At 41.4% G+C, this 18245-nt stretch overlaps 1 protein-coding gene across 1 annotated transcript in view; it reads right to left on the reverse strand.

Annotated features, from left to right (window-relative positions):
* LOC122809275 (serine/arginine repetitive matrix protein 3-like) overlaps positions 1 to 18245 on the reverse strand; it is a 1071439-nt gene that overhangs the window by 631229 nt on the left and 421965 nt on the right. Inside the window, exon 2 of the mRNA XM_044080656.1 lies at positions 17880 to 18133. Coding sequence (XP_043936591.1) covers positions 17880 to 18097 — 218 coding nt within the window. The 5' untranslated portion in view covers positions 18098 to 18133. The remainder of the gene's footprint in view (positions 1 to 17879; positions 18134 to 18245) is intronic.

Genomic DNA, 18245 nt, shown 5'->3' on the forward strand with positions numbered 1-18245 from the left:
GCTGCCAACTGAACCTTAAGAGTAGATGGAGATGAACCTGCATGGAAGAGTTCAGCAAGAAAATCAAGGACTAGTTGGATGGAAGCGGTGAAAGGATCTATGTCCTTTCCTTGTGCCCAATATGAGAAGCGTTTCCACTTACTCAAATAAATCTTCGAGTGGAAGATTTATGGGAAGCTATCAATATATCTCTAACCGAGTGAGATAAATGAGGAAGCCTGGCTACGGTTGGCACTGGAGGAACCAAGCAGTGAGGTTCAGAGAGTGGAGGCGGTGAAACTGACCCGATTGGTGGATCAAAAGATCTGGAACTAGGTCCAGACTCCACGGTCGCTCAAGAGATAACGATGTAGAAAGGGGAACCACACTTGTCGAGGCCAGTAAGGAGCAATGAGGATCAATGAGGCCTTCTGAGCGATAGCTTTCTGTATTACTTGAGAGATCAGAGGAAAGGAGGAAATGCATACAGAAGTCCCGGGGCCAAACTTGGACTAGGCGTCCCTGCTGGGTTGGCCTGGTAAAGGGAATAGAGTGAAGTATTCTCTGCACTTGCTGTTTTGGGGAGTAGCAAAAGATCGCAGCAAGGCTGACCCCACTTGAGAAATATCTCTCTCACTACAGAGTCTTTCAGAGACCACTCGTGAGGCATGAGTATAGCTCTGCTCAACTTGTCCGCAATGTGATTGGACTTCCGGGGATGCGTTGCTATCAGAAAATGCTGAGAAGAAATCACCCATTGCCACAGTCTGAGTGCTTCGACAGGGGTATGATCTGGTTCCGCCTTGTTTGTTGATGTACCACACTACAGACATGTTGTCTGTCTGGATTGCAATCGTTCCTAAGGGAAGAGAGTCTTGAAGGGCTTGCAACGCTAAAAGCACTGCTCTCATCTCCAGAACATTTATGTGCAAGTGGCATTCGTTTGGTTGCCATGTGCCCTGGACTGTCCTGCCCTGATAATGCCCCCCCACCCGATCAGGAGGCATCCGTTGTCAGAGTAGCAACCGGAGGAGGTGGAACAAATGGTCTCCCGACAGGAGCTGGGGAAGACATCCACCACATGAGATGCTTTTGCACGCGTGATCATAATGGTGTGAGACATTGGAAGTTCCTGGTATGACCATTGAGAAAAAGCATCCATTGAAGGATCCGCATGTGGTATCTGGCCAATGGGAGGAGAGGTATGGCCGCTGCCATGATTCCCAACACCTTTAGAACTAACCTGGCTTTGGCTCTGTTGTTGTTGAGAAGAAGTGACACCAATTTGTGAATGTCTGATATCCTTTGGTTCGTTAGCGTTGCAGACATGTTTATAGTATCTAAATTTGCGCCTATGTAGGTAATAGTACGACAAGGTGACAAAACAGACTTTTCGCAATTTATTGAAATACCCAGTTTTTGACAAACGCGAAAAGTATAATCTCTGGCCATCAAAAGGAGATGCTTGGTGGGAGCTGTGAGGAGCCAGTCGTCCAAATATGGAAACACCTGGAATCCTTGTCGTCTCAGGTGAGTAGCTACCACTGCCATGCATTTGGTAAACACCCGGGGGGCAGTGGTGAGACCAAAGGGCAGGGCCCTGAACTGAAAATGACTGGTTCCCAGCCTGAAGCGGAGGAATCTTCTGGAGCGTCTGTTCATTTTATGTGATAGTACGCATCCCGAAGGTCTATAGAGCACATCCAGTTTCCTTTGCCCAAAAGGGGAAGAATGGATTGCAGCGTAACCATCCGAAATCTTGTTTTCTTGACTGATTTGTTCAAGACACTGAGATCCAAAATCGGTCTCCAGTCCCTGTTTTCTTTGGAACTAAAAAGAACCTTGAGTAGATTCCGGATCCTTGTTGGTCTGCTGGCACTAACTGAATTGCTCTTTTGCAAGCAGTTTTGAAATTTCAAAGCTGCTATATCCCTTTGAGTGGGTGGAACATCTGGAAGGGATTTTTTGACTGATTTGGAAAACGAAGAAAGGGGATAGAATAGCCTTCGAAATGATGGACTGTACCCATTTGTCTTGAGTCAGGGATAGCCAGGCTTCTGGGTACAGTGACAATCTTCCCCGACTGCCTCGAAGATGGGCAGTCGGGCAACACCTCAGGGATGCTGAAAGGGCTTGTCAGGAAGGCTTCCGATTGCCCTGGTTCTGCGGACCCCCTGCCTCTAGGCGGCGTCTACCATTGTTATTCCGCCTCTGCCTCTGGCGGAAATGACTCTGTCGTCAGGCGAAGTCCCTTGAGATTGTTTACGGAACCACATCTTTCCACCTTTCTGGCCTTTGGGGTAAGGCCTAGAAGGAGTAGAAAACGGACTCCGGCGGCAGAAAGGGTCTTGCCATCAGTCTCGCACCTAGTCAGGGTTTCTTTCACTTGAGGACCAAAGAGAGATGATCCATCAAAGGGGAGTTCGTGAAAGACGTCTTGAAAGGTTCGCAAAGTTGCATAGCCGCATCCAGGCGTGCCTACGTAAGGCTACCCCTGTCCCTGCGGCTCTGCTCGCTCCATCAGCCGCATAAGAGAGGAGGCGCATGGAGGAGTTGGAAATGGAATTAGGATAGCCAGCTGCGTGTTCATTTTCTTGGAAACCCGCAGCAGTAGGGTCCTTCAACATTTCACTCGCCTTGACCAAGTCCCTTTGAAGGCGAGTGAAATGGCACAGGTAATTCAGCGAACGCATGGTAAATGTCGCTGAGGAGAACATCCGCTTCCCGTACCTGTCCGTGGACCTAGATTCCTTGTTAGGTGGATGGACAGGCACTGAAGGATCAGCCAGTTCCTTCTTTGTGGCGGCAGCTACCACCATAGCATCCACAGAAACTCCTTTTGATAAAAATTGCTTGTCTGATGGAGCTGTGATGAATTTGGAGGGTCTCCTGGGAGTGGGGTCCACTGAATCAGGAGCCGTCCATGCCTTCTTAGCTACCACCTGCATGAGGGGGTCGAAAGGGGGGGACACCCAGGAGGTGGAAGGACGAGAGCCAAACGCCTCCAGATACACAGATTCGTCCTCCGAAGGGTTGAGGGCTGGCCAATTTCCCCTCTGTTTAAGGATCTCCAGAATGTCTGCAAATGAGACATCTTCAGAAGGGGAACGGGGGGAACCCTCAGAATCATCCAGATCTGTGTCCGATGTGATAGACTCAGGTGAGTCAATGTGCTTCCTCTTGCACTTCCTCTTCCGAGGGGGCTCTTCTGCCAAATCAGGAGAGGCCTCGGAAGAGGATGAAATCCCAAAGGGGCTCCTGAGGAGCTGGCTCTCTGCGGTCCGGGATGAGGGAGTGAGTCGACTTACCCTGAGGCAGCATAGAGGAGGGGCTGACGGAGCCGACTGTGAGTAGAGCCAGGCTCTAACACACTCCGCATGACCTCGAAAGCACCCCTGTCAGGCAGAGCCAGAGGTCCCTGCTCCGAGGAGCTAAGGACCCCCCTCGGCACCGACAGTGATGGCTCGAGGCCGATGTCGGAGCGAACTCACTGGCGCCCGAAGCACCGAGAGGGAGAGGAGTCGACAAGGGTCCGATGCCACTCACCCCTCGGAGCCGACGAGGAAGTCGGCGCTGAGATTCCTCCATGGAAGAAAACGGGCCGGCGGCGGAGCCGGCGACAATTGTCGGCTCCGGTGACCACAGTCTCCGACCACGACCCGGCTCGAACTCAAAAGAGTCGAAGGAGGAAAAAGTTGATGGACGGGGCAGGCACCGACTGATGAGTCGGGCTCTGAAGCATCTGGGCTAGTGCCTCGGACTTAAGTAGTCGACTCACCACCCTCTGAAGGTCATGATCGAAAGCCTCGATGACCTAGAGGAATGAGACCTTTGGCTCCGTTCAGACAGCAGGGGAGATCCTGGAGCCGAATGAACGGAGCCAAGAGAGGGTGACCTAGACCTCTTTCTGGTTGTCGGCTCCGAAGATCTTGTCGGAGCCGACACGGTACCTCGATAACCTCGGCTCGCCGAGCCGAGGAAGCCACAGAAACTGTGGACTGAGTCTTATCGGCTCCAGCGAGCCGATAAAGGCAAAGGTTGAACAACCTGAGGTCTCGGCTCAGAAGCCGGAGCCGAAGACCTCGATGCTGTAGAGGGCTTCCCTGTTGAAACTGACAGGGAATCCTCTGGTTTTAACAAGCCTCTCAAAATTAACTTGTTCTTTCTCTCCTGCAGGACCCTGGGGCTGAATCCATGGCACACAGCACAGGAGTCCTGCAGGTGCAAAGGCCCCAGACAATAGACACAGAAGTGTGGCGTCTGTCAGAGACATTTTCTGACAGCACGCATCACACTTCTTGAATCAAGAGACCTTTGCTTCCTTTGACATTATCCTAACTGACAGGTATACACTAGCACACACCAAACACACAGTTATATCCTGTCAGAAAAATTAATACTAAAATAATTAACAATTTTAGTAAAAATACTAGAAATTGAGCACAAAAGTTAAAGTAACTACACAAACACATCCTAGGGAGGGAAGGCCAAGGCCAAGGAAGAACCAACGGTTCTTTTAATAAGAAAAAAAAAAAAGTCGGGATAAAGAACTATATCCTACACTAATTTGAGAAGAATAAAGTTAAAAGGGAAAAGAATAACTTTTAGTATAAAAGCTAACCAGAACCGGTAGAAACAACCAACCTCGAAGCTGTGGCGGCGAGATCTGATGTAACTCTTGCCTAGCATTGTGGGGATATAAGGAGCCTCGAGCCGGTGGAACCAACTCTCGAGCTTTTTAGAGTGGCCGAGTCGGAGCCGAGGTCGGCTCCGAACCCATCCAGCAAGAATGAAGGCGAGATAGACAACTTAACATCCTGCGTTAACTGAACTTTGCAGACAGTCCTGTTTGCTTATACTAGAGTAAATAAAAGCATATGTGAATGCTTATTTTTTGTCAGAGTGATTTATAGTACACTTCAAGAAATATCAAATCTTTGGGCATACTTACTCTAAAGATGCAAAATGATGAATACCCTTTTCTCAGGGTCAAAGCAAATTTCTTTGAACAGCCTCATCTATGGGGAGTTTATCTGTGCACACACAGACATTCCATAAGAAACCCCATGATTGCTGCACACCAAGAATAAAAAAATTACCTGAAATTTGAAAGGTTGTCACTTTCAGGTTAATTAAAGTGTTACCTGACTGTATGCTTGTAGAAGTTCTCTGCAGTCTGAAATTACAGTCAGAATGACCTCTCAACCAATTGGGGACAAATTTCAACAGAATCAGGGACAAGTCAAGAAAGAATCAAGGACAATCAGGGACACTTTTAAAATATCAGTGCTATTAACTTGAAACATTGACAGAATCAGAGCATATGAATTAATACACATTTTCTGAAGTAAAAGAAGTCCATAACTTAATTATTGTCATTATTCATTAAGTGTAATTCACCACCTTTCCTCCAAAAGTCACTAGTTTTAGGAGGAATTAAGAGGGACAGAGCTAAAATTTGAGTCAAAATCAGGGATGTCCCTGAAAATCAGGGAGAGTTGAGAGGTATCCTACATTTAAAGACTATGCCAGGGTTTTACAGGTGGTTAGCGCACTGTGCAGCAAAAATTAGCATTAGTTGCAGCCATGCACATGATGTGGATGGTTCAAACAAACAGACATGATGCAGCAATGGTTAAAATAGTGTGGTATGCAGCACATGCTAAAGAGTGCATAATGACATGCAAATGAGGAATGTTATGCAAATCGTCAGATGGAATATGCAACTGAAGGAACCAGGAAAAGGCAAACTGGTTCACTTACCCATTTTGAATGTTGAGATCTGTGATGTACATGATGGCAGTCATGCTTGGAACAGGAGCAACAGTACCACAGCAGCATATGCTGGGACCTGTCATCAGAAACAGCGACCATTGCTGACATCTGTACCAGCATGCCACCTGAAGTACCACAACCACACAGACCAGTTGATTGTGGACCATTTCCAAGTGGACAGGTTTACTGTAAGAGACATAGTAAAACTGTGCCACCCAAAGCAAAGTTAAAGGTTATGCATGGTATGCCCATTCATGTGAACATACACATATGTGTAGCATTAATCATCCTAGCTGCTCAGGCCTTACAGTGACTGAAAAAAAACATTTTATGGAGATAGCAGGCATCAACTCTGTAAACTCTAAGTCATTGCCCTAACATTATGCTACAACATATGGAGGAGACTGTCTAGATCCCTAGGATAGCAGAGAAGAGAAACAACACCAAGTGGACCTTCTATGACTTATTCCATTTTTCTGATGTTCTAAAAGCCATAGAGTCCACCTACATTACTAGTGAAGGATTACTAGCCAGACGGCCTACAACACATGAACTCAATGAACTGCCAAGTGGTCTGTAATGCTGAGGCCATTATTTAAAATGTATCTACGCACAATCCGGGTAGTTAACATGATTCACACATTTGTCATGCAGCTGACTTATACCAATGGCTCATGTCTATCTGCCTTATGGGAGTGCAGCCACCTCAGTGGCAGTGCACAGGTCAGATCTGGTGTAGGCTGAAGGCACAGTCCATATGAGGTTCTCAGGTACAGGATATCTGTCATGTCCTAGTGTGGTCATTCACTTAGCCAGTACCTTTACAGTACCCTCCATAATGGTGCATGGGGGGGTCCCCTGGCCCTGCAGTGCTGTAGACAGTGCCACCATGCCATCAGACCATAACATTTGAATTTTGTCATTATCAACCTCAGATGATCTGCTGATGTCAGGCTAGTGCTGGCCTGTTATGCCAGACCTTCACTCAGGGAAATCTGTGAAAGCATGAACAAAGATGGCACAGGTTATCCTGCACACATGTGCCTCCATATCTCCCTGTGGAATGCATACTGGTACACATGAAAACAGTGCTGATAATTCATTAGCAGACATACCTTGTTATGCAGGAGGTTTCATTAGCAGACCAGGGCTGCCCTCAAGAACAGATGTACAGGTAGTCATTGCTCAGTCCTTCTATTCTGTGATGCACTGGTGTGTGCTACAGTGTACCGTAATGGACATTATTAACCTAGTGCTTATTCTACTGATACATGGATGGTTGATGACAGGCCATTTTCAACTTCCAAACTAGATCAGGCTATGGAGGGCTGAGCTCCTTGCCTGGAGAATAGTACCAAAAACTTTGTGACCTCTGTCAGCCTCTTCTGTATTAATAGTCCACTCCCTGAGGTCAGCTTGTTTGTTGCAACATCCTGTACCATTTTCTTCACATGGCGTATCATATTAAAAAACATCTGGCACACTAGGTGTAGGGTCCTGTTATGACCACCCATAGTATTCATATCCTGCACCAGTCCCTGACAAATCTGATGTCACTAATGTCTGTCTACAGTATCTATACCAGAATGCAGTAGCAGTTCATTCAGCTGAACAATGAACATTTCTATACATTGTGTCTGTTTTATGGCCATGCCAGTGTCTGTTCCCCTGAGACAAAGCACATCAGTCACTATGCTGTGACATGCAGATGAATATGAAATCAGCCACATTACTTACTGATCTGGACAACAGGTGCAGTTGGTGGTGTATACAGTCTTAACTGTACCCATGCTTCTACCTAGAGCCCTGGACCCCATTCATAAGATCTTATGTACACACACACACTTAGACACACACACACACACACACACACACACACACACACACACACACACACACACACACACACACACACGGGCAATATTGTACCATGTCATGTTGTTGGGTCAAACTTACACATTCAACAATACGTGTGCCACACTCTACATGACAAGTCATTACAGGGTTTGTAGTTGTAGATGAAGGACTTTACTAACTAGAGCTCCTTCCTTAATCATGTAATGCTCCATGTGTAGAGCATGTTACTCAAATTCCTGTATATCTTAGTTGTATGGTTGTAAACAGTGCTGAGCAAGATAGTGACATCATGTTATATTACACTAGCCAACGTGGTGGTTATTCTAATAAAGCAAGATACCTGTGCTGTCTGCGCATAATGCAGTAACCATACATACTGGCAAGAGGTGAGCACATCAAGTGTAGTGCAGAGCACTTCACTTGTATGTTCATGCTTTTACTGTACGCACATAATACCACGGATCAGCTCTACACTGAGCAATATGTGATTCACAAACATGCATCTGTACTCACTGCTCGACCATACTACTCCTTCACTGGACCTACCAAGTGGACATGACTGCCACAGCAATGTGGTGATAACAGGGCTCCTGTATGATGTTCCAGTGAGACTGAATGTTGCAGCATGCTTGCTATGATAGCCCTTTTAATAACTGGTTGCCTGATATGAACCTCACTATGTAATGAGTGATGCCACTGTCATAATGTGCTCTGGAGATCAGTGCCATCATCTTTAAGGGTGATGTTGACTGGTGCCAGCCCACCTGCTCCAACAATGGGAGCCAGATATTTAGAGAGAGTGATCCAAAAGTTTGCTATAAGGATCTTTGCGGAGATACTATAATTGTCATATAGGGATGCTTAACTCTACGTTCTTGCTTTTCAGATGCAACACAGCATAGTCTTTGCACGGCTATTGGTCACTAAAGGTGGGATGGCCTGTCCCAAGGTGTATATATATTCTGTGCCAGTGCACTACACAGCGACAGTTGTGTTTGTATCATATATGGGTGTAGTAATATTTCACAGTGTGTCATCCTTCTGCAGAACCAGTCATGGGCAAGGATAAGAGGTTGCAGTCACTTCACCAACTACTGCTTTGGTAATGGGTCAGAAGAGCCTACTAGGTCTGCTTCTAAGGAGGGAAATGATGATTCCCCTGCTGTGAAGGGTTACTGGTGCCCTCTGTGTCTCACTTTCAAAGGAGGGGTGAAGGCTCGTCTCCTGAAGGTGAACTGGATGGGTCTTTGTTGGCATCCTGGCAACAGCTGCAAAGGCTGCCCATTGAGGAGTTTTGCTGGTAACTAAATCCTCATCTTGTTAACATGGAGTCTCTCCTGGCACAGCTGCTGAAGTAACATAACTGGCATCCCCCAACCACCTGACCACTAGAGGAGCAACCAGCACATAACATAAGTCATCCAACTAAGTGGTGCCAAGGTCTGTGGCCTTGTGGGCTAGCTAGAATCCAGCCATGTCAGGATCTCATCATATCTCCCTCCCAGTATATTCCCTTATGTGTCATTCCCCAGTCCTTGTTCTTTGTCCAAACTGCCTTATCATTAGCTGTTCACCTTTTGTATGTGTGTATCTATCTATTCTCCTCTTTACCTTTTTAGAGTATACCACCTCTCTCTGTCTGTGCTCCCTGTTTTTTTTTCTGCCCCTGTTACCTCCCCTTCTCCCTCTTTTCAATTCATGCTATCCTTCACTACTTTTATTTTATAGAAATTAAAAAAGGGGCCATATCTCCCACTAAATTAATCCTTTCACCCCTCACTATTTATGGCTTACAGTTACTCTTTTGTGTTACCTCTGCTTAGTGTTCTCTCCTTTCCTATCTATCTCATTTCCCTCTCCTTTTACCTTCCCCCATTATATGGGAAACAGAGCTGACATTTTGCTGTGTACATCCACAGATGTATTTCTGTTAGCCACTGTGGTCAGCTATGACACACTTCCTGTAGAGCCCAGCCTCAAGCTTCAGCTATAAGTCACTGCATTGTATGCATAGGCACTCGCTCAACTTGCCGCACTAACCTGCATCAGTGCTGATGTTCATCACATCAGACATACATGTCACTGCAGTGTTGCTCCTACAGTACAGTTGCATAGCACTGTTCATTCAATTACCAACTTATCTCTGCTTTATTATGCAATCCGCTGCTCAACATGCATGCATTGCCTTCTCCCTGCTGCATCTCTAATTATCTTTCTGGCACTTCATGCAGTGAACTTCTTGAATATTAGCACTGCAAAGGTACAACAGCGAGATATGGCCCCAGTCCATGACATAAATAGCATATAACTGTGTTAGCAGTGTGGCACAGTTGTAAAGAAATTAGCATTGTGGCCTCAGAACAAGAGGTCCTCTTGTTCAACTCTCAGTTGGGATCCCTTTTGTGTGGAATCTACTTGTCCTCCTTGTGACTGTGTGCTTTTCTTTCTTCTGGATTCTTTGGTTTCTTTCCACTTTCAAAGATATGCAATAAGGGTAAGTTGACTGGTGATACTCTGAAATGCCATTAAGGTCTTAGCCTCCCATGCACAAGGTACAAGGTTTGATCCTGAATGCTGGTAACAGTTTTCTAGATTGAAGAGATATTCGAGGATTGGGGGTTGACATAATGGTTAAGGTGTTTACCTCATAGACAAGAAGTACAGGGTTTGATTTTCACTGAGGAAAATTGGCTAGGCTTAAAATGGTCCACAAGGCCAGCTAGCCTAGTAATTACCTATGCATCTATGAATCTAATATATGTGTACTCAGTGAGTGAGTCAGTGAGTGAGTGAATGCATTCTATGATAAACTGGTAGCCTGTCCAAAATGATTTTCAAAAACTTACTCCAATTTGTTTTCAGGAGACTCTGTAACATCCTTGCAACCCATTAAAGGATAGAATTGGCTATCAGAAAACGGAGTAAGGGATGGATGATCATGTTAGCAGATAGACCATTTCAATAATCTCAGTATAGCTGTCAAGAGACTAGTGGAAGGCAACAACCATGATTCAGTATGACAAAATAGAAAAACATACACTGCTTAGCACTTTCATGTAAGAAGGAAAACATGGTAAGTGAAGCAACTGTTCAGTCTGATGTGAAGTAATCTTCATTGCTGAAGGTAGACTGCTTTATAGCCCTAAACGTTGTGATAATACCAACCTACTTCATATACTAGAGTAGTTTATGCTGCATAGAAAATGAATGTGCAAATTCAACACACCCACAGCTGACTCGGTGTAAATGTGTTACTTTTATCAGCAGCTATAATGTGCAGGTCAGCTTTGCCATAAATCTTTCATATGCAGGTTGAGATTTCTTTGAAGTTCAAAACAAAATTCAGTTCATCAAATGGTAAAATCTGAACACAGTGGTGTTATTGTTAAACAGCCACACACAGTTCAGTGAATAACCATTCCTTACAAACACATGATGTAGATGCATGCAACACTGTGCAAGTTAGTGCTGCTGATTTAAAACCTTCCTCATTAAAATTTAGCAGCTGCAAGTGAATGCATCAGAAGGTCCACAAAGGATAAGTCAAGCTTAACCTGAAGATATACAAAGAAAGAATTATAAAATATTTATAAGTAAAAGCTTTTAAAGTTTAGATGCCCTAAACTTTAGTTCAGGTTTAATACTTATGTGTTCATTAATATCTGGGGCTTCAGTAGCATTTAATTTAAATTGCCACCTTGCCTCTGCCCTAAGCAATTTGTTGGTCCAATCCCCACCCCTAATATTCTTACTAACTACTTCAAGGATACCGAATTGAAAAGAATGTGATGGGTTCATACTAATATGCTTAAAAAGTGCATTGTTCTCATCCTTTTTTGTAATGCTATAACAGTGTTCATAAATCCTTCTGTTCAGTCTCCTTTCCGTCTTCCCCACATAAAAATATCCACAATCTTTACATATGGCAAGGTAAACCAAACCTGTTGTTGTACATGAACCTGTAGCGAAAAAAAACTCAATTTGAAAAGGTCCCAATTTTACCTTGGGGGTATCATTAATGTACCTACAGTAGTCACAGGCCCCACACTTAGTTGTCCCTTTCATATTTCTTTTATTGATTGGATGCAGATTTTCCAATAAATGTTTTAGATTACTGTTAATCTTATAAGTGAAAAAAGGTTCACTACCAATAACCATCAATAAATCTTTGTTCCCTTTAAACATGGTCCAGTTGTTTTTAATAATGTTTTTAACTCTGGCAGAAGTTTCACCATGAGTTAACACCATTGCCTGTGAAAAATCTTTTCCACCCTCCTGGACTTGGTCTACTGCGACTTCTGTAACCCCAAGTAATGGTTTAAACCTAGAACCCCATTCACTGGTGACCTGGTCCCTAATTTGAGAAACAAATTCAATAGGGTATCCCCTTGCTGTAAACATGTCCAATAGTCGTTGGGTTTCAATTTCTACCAACCGAAAATTAGAACACATTCTAACAACCCTAACCATTTGGCCCTTGACAATATTTCTCTTTACAAATAAAGGGTGAATACTTGTAAATTCCAAGTAGTCGTTAGAAAAAGTGGACTTCCGATATACACAAGATTGAAAACTGTTAGTATTTGAATCTTTAATCAGGTTCACATCTAAATAATTAATCTGCTTGTCACCACTAATACCTGTAAATTTAAAGTAATCACAAATCCCATTGAGATATTCCAGAAATTTTTCATGTATCCCCCCTTTTTTACATAATATAAATAGGTCGTCTAAAAACCTCAAGTAAAGAAACCAAGACTCCTTAAAAGGTGTTTCTAGTAAAAAGGTGGTCTCCCAATGGTACATGACAAGGTTGGCAAAAACGGGCACACAACTATTGCCCATTGCCACACCTTTTATTTGTCTGTAAAATTCTCCACCAAAACTAAAAAAGTTATTTTTCAAAATTAACTCCATAAGTTCCATTATAAAATGAATCATAATGTTACTCAAATTGGTTTTAGCCACTAGAACTTCCTCGAATAATTCTAACCCTCATTGTGTGGTATAGAGGTAAATAAATCTACCACATCAACTGTGGAGAAACACACATTAGTAAGAATATTAGGGGTGGGGATTGGACCAACAAGTTGCTTAGGGCAGAGGCAAGGTGGCAATTTAACTTAAATGCTACTGAAGACCCAGGTATTAATGAACACATAAGTATTAAACCTGAACTAAAATTTAGGGCATCTAAACTTTAAAAGCTTTTACTTATAAATATTTTATAATTCTTTCTTCAATGTTTTACTTCCTTTTAAAAAAAAGTTACATTTGCACATATTTTCTCTTTTTTTAAGGTACATTTTATTGTTTAAATGTTATTATACCTAAGTACTTTCACTTTAAGAACTAATTATTGTTGATTAATGGAGACAGCTTCTTCTATAAAACTGTAAGAAAGGAATGGTAAAATGTTCTGATGAAGTCTGATGACGAAAGCGCTTGACCTATTTGGATTGCATTGGATATTTTTATACTTAGACATTTTAAAGGTTTGAATAAAAAGAGTTTCTATCCGGGTTGTAGGAATTTGGCTACAGAGTGGTTGTTTTAATTTTTATTAGTGGTGTTTTCCACTCTTGCACCCTGTTTTTGTTCTTGGTATATACAAAGAAAGCTTGATAAAGGAAAAGGAAATACCCAGCAAGTGACGAAGAATATAGACGAGTCACTCTAAAAGAAAAGAAAGCAGCTACAAAACTTCTTCAGTGATTCTTTTGTTAAAGTGAACTCCATTGAAGTCCTGGTATGATTTAACAAAAAGGCAAAATAAGATAAATGCTTTAAGAAACAGCTATGCTTTTTGAATAGCTAAACTGTAAACTAAAACTAATTGTTTTGACAGCACAGGTGATGGTGCAGTACATACACCCCGGGAGTGGCTTACAATTACTATAAAATGGCTCACATCTAAAAACACTTGTCCCCATTGGTTGCTCTAGTCTCACTGATATCAATGTATAACACCATTACTATATCTGTGGCTCAGTAGTGGATGAGATTACTTGAATCAGCAAACCAATTCTGTAACAGTAATATAAGCAACACTTGGTTCACTATTCCTGGCATAATGCAAGCTGATGATCCCACAAAAGACTGAATTCATTACAATACTGATACATTTTTGACTGCAATATATAGGAAAATTACAAAGTTAAATGTAATGTTAAATTCCTCATATCACTTACAAGCTTCACATGGTACTCGTGTTACATGCATCTCCTCAAAAGTAAAACTTAATGAAACTGCAAGAAAAACCCAGCAAAGCTATAGTCTTTGCAGTGTAATATCTTAAACCTGCTGTAGTGGAGGCCCATGAAAATGGCAGACAAAAAGAGAGGATGATGAAAGCTCACTTACAATGGATAATACAAAGTGCCAGAAGTAATAGCAACAGAATGATCATCTTGAAGGAAGCGTAGTTGAATTAAGTCTGGGCACTAATAGGATGACTGCAAAAGACAAGGGGGACTGGAGCAAAGAAAATGGAAAGTACATTAGTGGCACCTACCTCTCAACCTCTAAGCACAAAAAATCTGGACAAAGACAAAAATAATTAGGGGGCAAAGGCCCAAAATCAGGGACAGATTTTTAAGCATTGCTTTTATAAACTTAGAAAGTAGATAGAATAACAGGTTTTGCATCCACATGCATTTTCTGAAGCATGTGAAGTCTGAAATTCAAATGTATGTCATTATTAGTGACTAAAATTTGTCAGAAAAATATAACTTTTATTTGGAAGATACCAAAAATATAAGGCAAAAATATGAATATTGTGCAAAAATCTGTTATGATAAGTCGACCAGTAAAGAAGCCAACTGTTTCCTTTTTGTTTGTTTTGTTTTTTTTTTGTTATTTGGAGTTTCTCCCTTCTCACAGGATTTCTGTTTGGATCTATAAAAAAGTGTTTGAATCTGATGCATGCAGAACAATAGTCTTTGTAAAAAAAAAAAAAAAAAAAAAACTATTGTAGGTAACCGGGTAAAAGGGAACTTGGGCACTTGAGACATCATATATATATCTGAAAACAAAGTCCTCAATAAGGGTAAGGTACCTGTTGTATCCAAGTCAACAAATCCAACAGAAAAGAAGAAACTGCAGGTACTCCACAACAATCAAAGCCAACCAGTTGCTAGTATAATGAAACAGCTTTATTGTAAAAAGTAAGCGCTTTCACATCTGCTAGGGATGCTTCATCAGACTTTAACAGACACATAACTTTCAAACTGTTTAAATACACACCCTGCGGTTCATTGAACCAATGAAATCAGACAAACAATTATCATGAATTTTCATCCAACACTATAAGTTAAAAGCCTATGTTCATAAGACAAAAACATATATATATATATATATATATATATATATATATATATACATTACATATAAAACCACTGTCAAAAAAATTCTTTGTCAAAAATTATTGTCAAAAAATTAATTTTTTTATCTGAAGATTAAAACATTAAAACATTCTACTATTCTATAAAAACTACTCATCACTACTAGTGCTTTAAAGGGTGGTCAATAAGGAATGGTTTTAAACTAACCCTATTGTTCAATGAACCGCAGGGTGTGTATTTAAACAGTTTGAAAGTTATGTGTCTGTTAAAGTCTGATGAAGCATCCCTAGCAGATGTGAAAGCGCTTACTTTTTACAATAAAACTGTTTCATTATACTAGCAACTGGTTGGCTTCGATTGTTGTGGAGTACCTGCAATTTCTTCTTTTCTGTTGGATTTGTTGACTTGGATACAACAGGTACCTTACCCTTACAGGACTTTGTTTTCAGATATATATATATTTTGGTGAATTCCTCGAAGGGACATGACAGAAGGAACAAGACAAAAACTTATGGACGAACCTGAAAACAATGAATTTGGTAATGCCTCCTTTATAAAACTTATTGAACTAAACAATAATCCCTTGTTGAAATTATCTTATACTCAATTAGCTAATACAGCAGTGACTCATAAAGGGCAAAAGTTTAACATGACAGTGTTACAATTGATGCGGAAGTTTGAAGATATCATGTTAAAAATTAAGAATATACAATGGCAGAAACAACATATGGAAGCCTGTTTGTCCCTTAAGGTCATTCCTAGAGGCCTTCGAATTTTAAAAATGCCCACTTTTGGCTCAATTTATCCTGACTACAAATTTATAACATAGTTTAGGAGACAAAATCAATAAGGATGCACTGTTTTTTAACAATTAATGATTTGATTTAGCAAACAAAAAAATATATACAACATTATATATAATGCAGCTAAGTGCAACATTTAGTTCAAACTGTTTGACAATCATGACAGAACAACATACAGTGATTCTGCAGTTTGGTATCACTAAGGAAATCTGACTAGTGGAAAAGGTATAATCTTAAATCATAACTATTATAAAAAAAACCCTACTGTTAATTACTCTTTCTAATATTTAATTGAAAATTCACTAGATGTGAATGTCAAAGACCTGAATTCAGCAGACAGGAAATGCTCACAAGAGGCACTACATTACAAAACTACAGGGTTTTTCTGTTGGACTGAAGTGTAGCAAAACTGATGAGAATGATGACATGTTGAATGCTTTAGGTTAAAGCTTCTTTTCTTAACAATGAAATTGTCTTGTTTGCTTCCTAAGATATTCTTTAAGCACTGCCTTTCTTGGAAATTAATTTCTGCTAATGTGTTAAGTTCTCAACTGACAAACTTGGACATTATATAGCTAATAACCCTCAATCATTTACCAAAATAAGTTTTTCAGAAATGGAAAGAAAAAAACTTTAAAAATATGCCATTTTAAGTAGCTAATCAGCCATGGATCTGTTTTTTAATGGCACACAGCTCCTCTGTAGTGGGGCATACAAGATGTTTGGTGGCAGACAAACTAAGGAGATTTAAGAAACGTCCGCTATGACATAAAAACATGGCAAGTAGCCCCTAATGGAATACCAGCAAAGAGCGTCATGCAAGGAATTTAATTACAGTACAGCTTAGCTGCCTGAGTAACTTGTAATGAACATCTGTAACCACCAGAAATGTAATGGGACTGAAAGAAGCAGCCATTCAGAAATATGACTAAGACAAGGTTACATTTATTTACAAAATCAATAAAAAATCAAATAATTTAAACAAATAAACACAACTTTAAAGTGAAGCAGTATCGACAGTGAAACCTTAAGAAAGTGGAATAAAAGTATCTTACAATCAAGAGCAATTGAACCCTTGGTTCTGAGCAAAGTTTAGTTCAGTATGTCAGCAACTGGAAATGATGCTCTAAGTCTGTATTTGTTTCTCTTGTTATTTGATGACCACTTCTTAACCGTATGCAAGACGGAAGTAGCACGGACAGTATTTAGCTCCCTGTGCAGTGCAGTGGCTATCAGAAGTATGGCAAGGAGGAGCATTACATGACATGTAATAGCACATCCATTCACCAGTTAAGGAGGAGCATTACGTGACATGTAATAGTTCAGCACATCCATTCACCAGTCGAGGAGGAGCATTACGTGACATATAATAATTCAGCACATCCATTCACCAGTCAAGGAGGAGCATTATGTGACATGTAATAGTTCAGCACATCCATTCACCAGTTGAGGAGGAGCATTACGTGATATGTAATAGTTCAGCACATCCATTCACCAGTTGAGGAGGAGCATTACGTGACATGTAATAGTTAGCACATCCATTCATCAGTCACATGACAGACAGGGTAGATTTGTCAGTTACGTGCTGACAGGCCCCCCTTCTAATATTGTCAGCAAAATCGTATCTATTTTCCATAGCAGTGGTCATGAAGATGGCACTACTATATTTAACACAGATGTGAGCTCTTGTTTTCTTCCCACATGCAGTTGGTATGAATATCAAGGGCCCAGATTTAAAAGCATCAGTTATGTCTCTTTGAGCAGTATCATTGTGAAGCTGTGGCATTCTTTGAATATAATTATATGTTAGAGCTTTAATTATTACTAAGCGTGCTATACAAAGTTATTGTCAGAGATGCTAAGACTAAACACAAACAGAATGAGGAGGATAGCAACAGCAGTAACAAACTGTTACCCGTCATAGCTTACACTGCCAGATACCGCATACAGCTGTTGCCGAACTGCATTCACTGAAAGCTTTACCAGTAAAAAGGCATGATACATATTATAAGCTGTTCATAATCTTTAAAATACAGACTTTTAATATATATATCTCTGCACTCAAACCTTGAACTTGTGTGGGTAGACTTATGAGAGTGAGATTTCACACTTAACGACTTACCCTTGTTCTTCCATCATCTCCTGGAGCTCCATGCATTTCAATTCAACCCGTCGCTTTCGCTCATGATCCAGGATTTCTTTGTGAGTCTTTTTCACTGAGTTGAGATCTTGTTTCCATGGTTCTTCTTCAACTTTCTGTGAGACGGCTGACCCACTGGGCTGTGGGAAGCCATTGGCAGCCTCCGTGGGAGATGGCATCTTCACACCGTTGTTATACATTCACCTGCAGGCTTTGTTCTTTCTCACCACAGGAATCTGAAATTAGTTAAACAGAATAAGAGATATCAATGTTTGCAGTCTCACAACAGAAGGAACTGAGTCACACTGCAAAATTTAGACTGACAGTTTCATGGAAGGAGTTATTAAA

The sequence above is a fragment of the Protopterus annectens genome, chromosome 8.part0 (assembly GCF_019279795.1).
Source record: "Protopterus annectens isolate FY-2018-M chromosome 8.part0, PAN1.0, whole genome shotgun sequence".
In the NCBI taxonomy this organism is placed as follows: Eukaryota; Metazoa; Chordata; order Ceratodontiformes; family Protopteridae; genus Protopterus; species Protopterus annectens.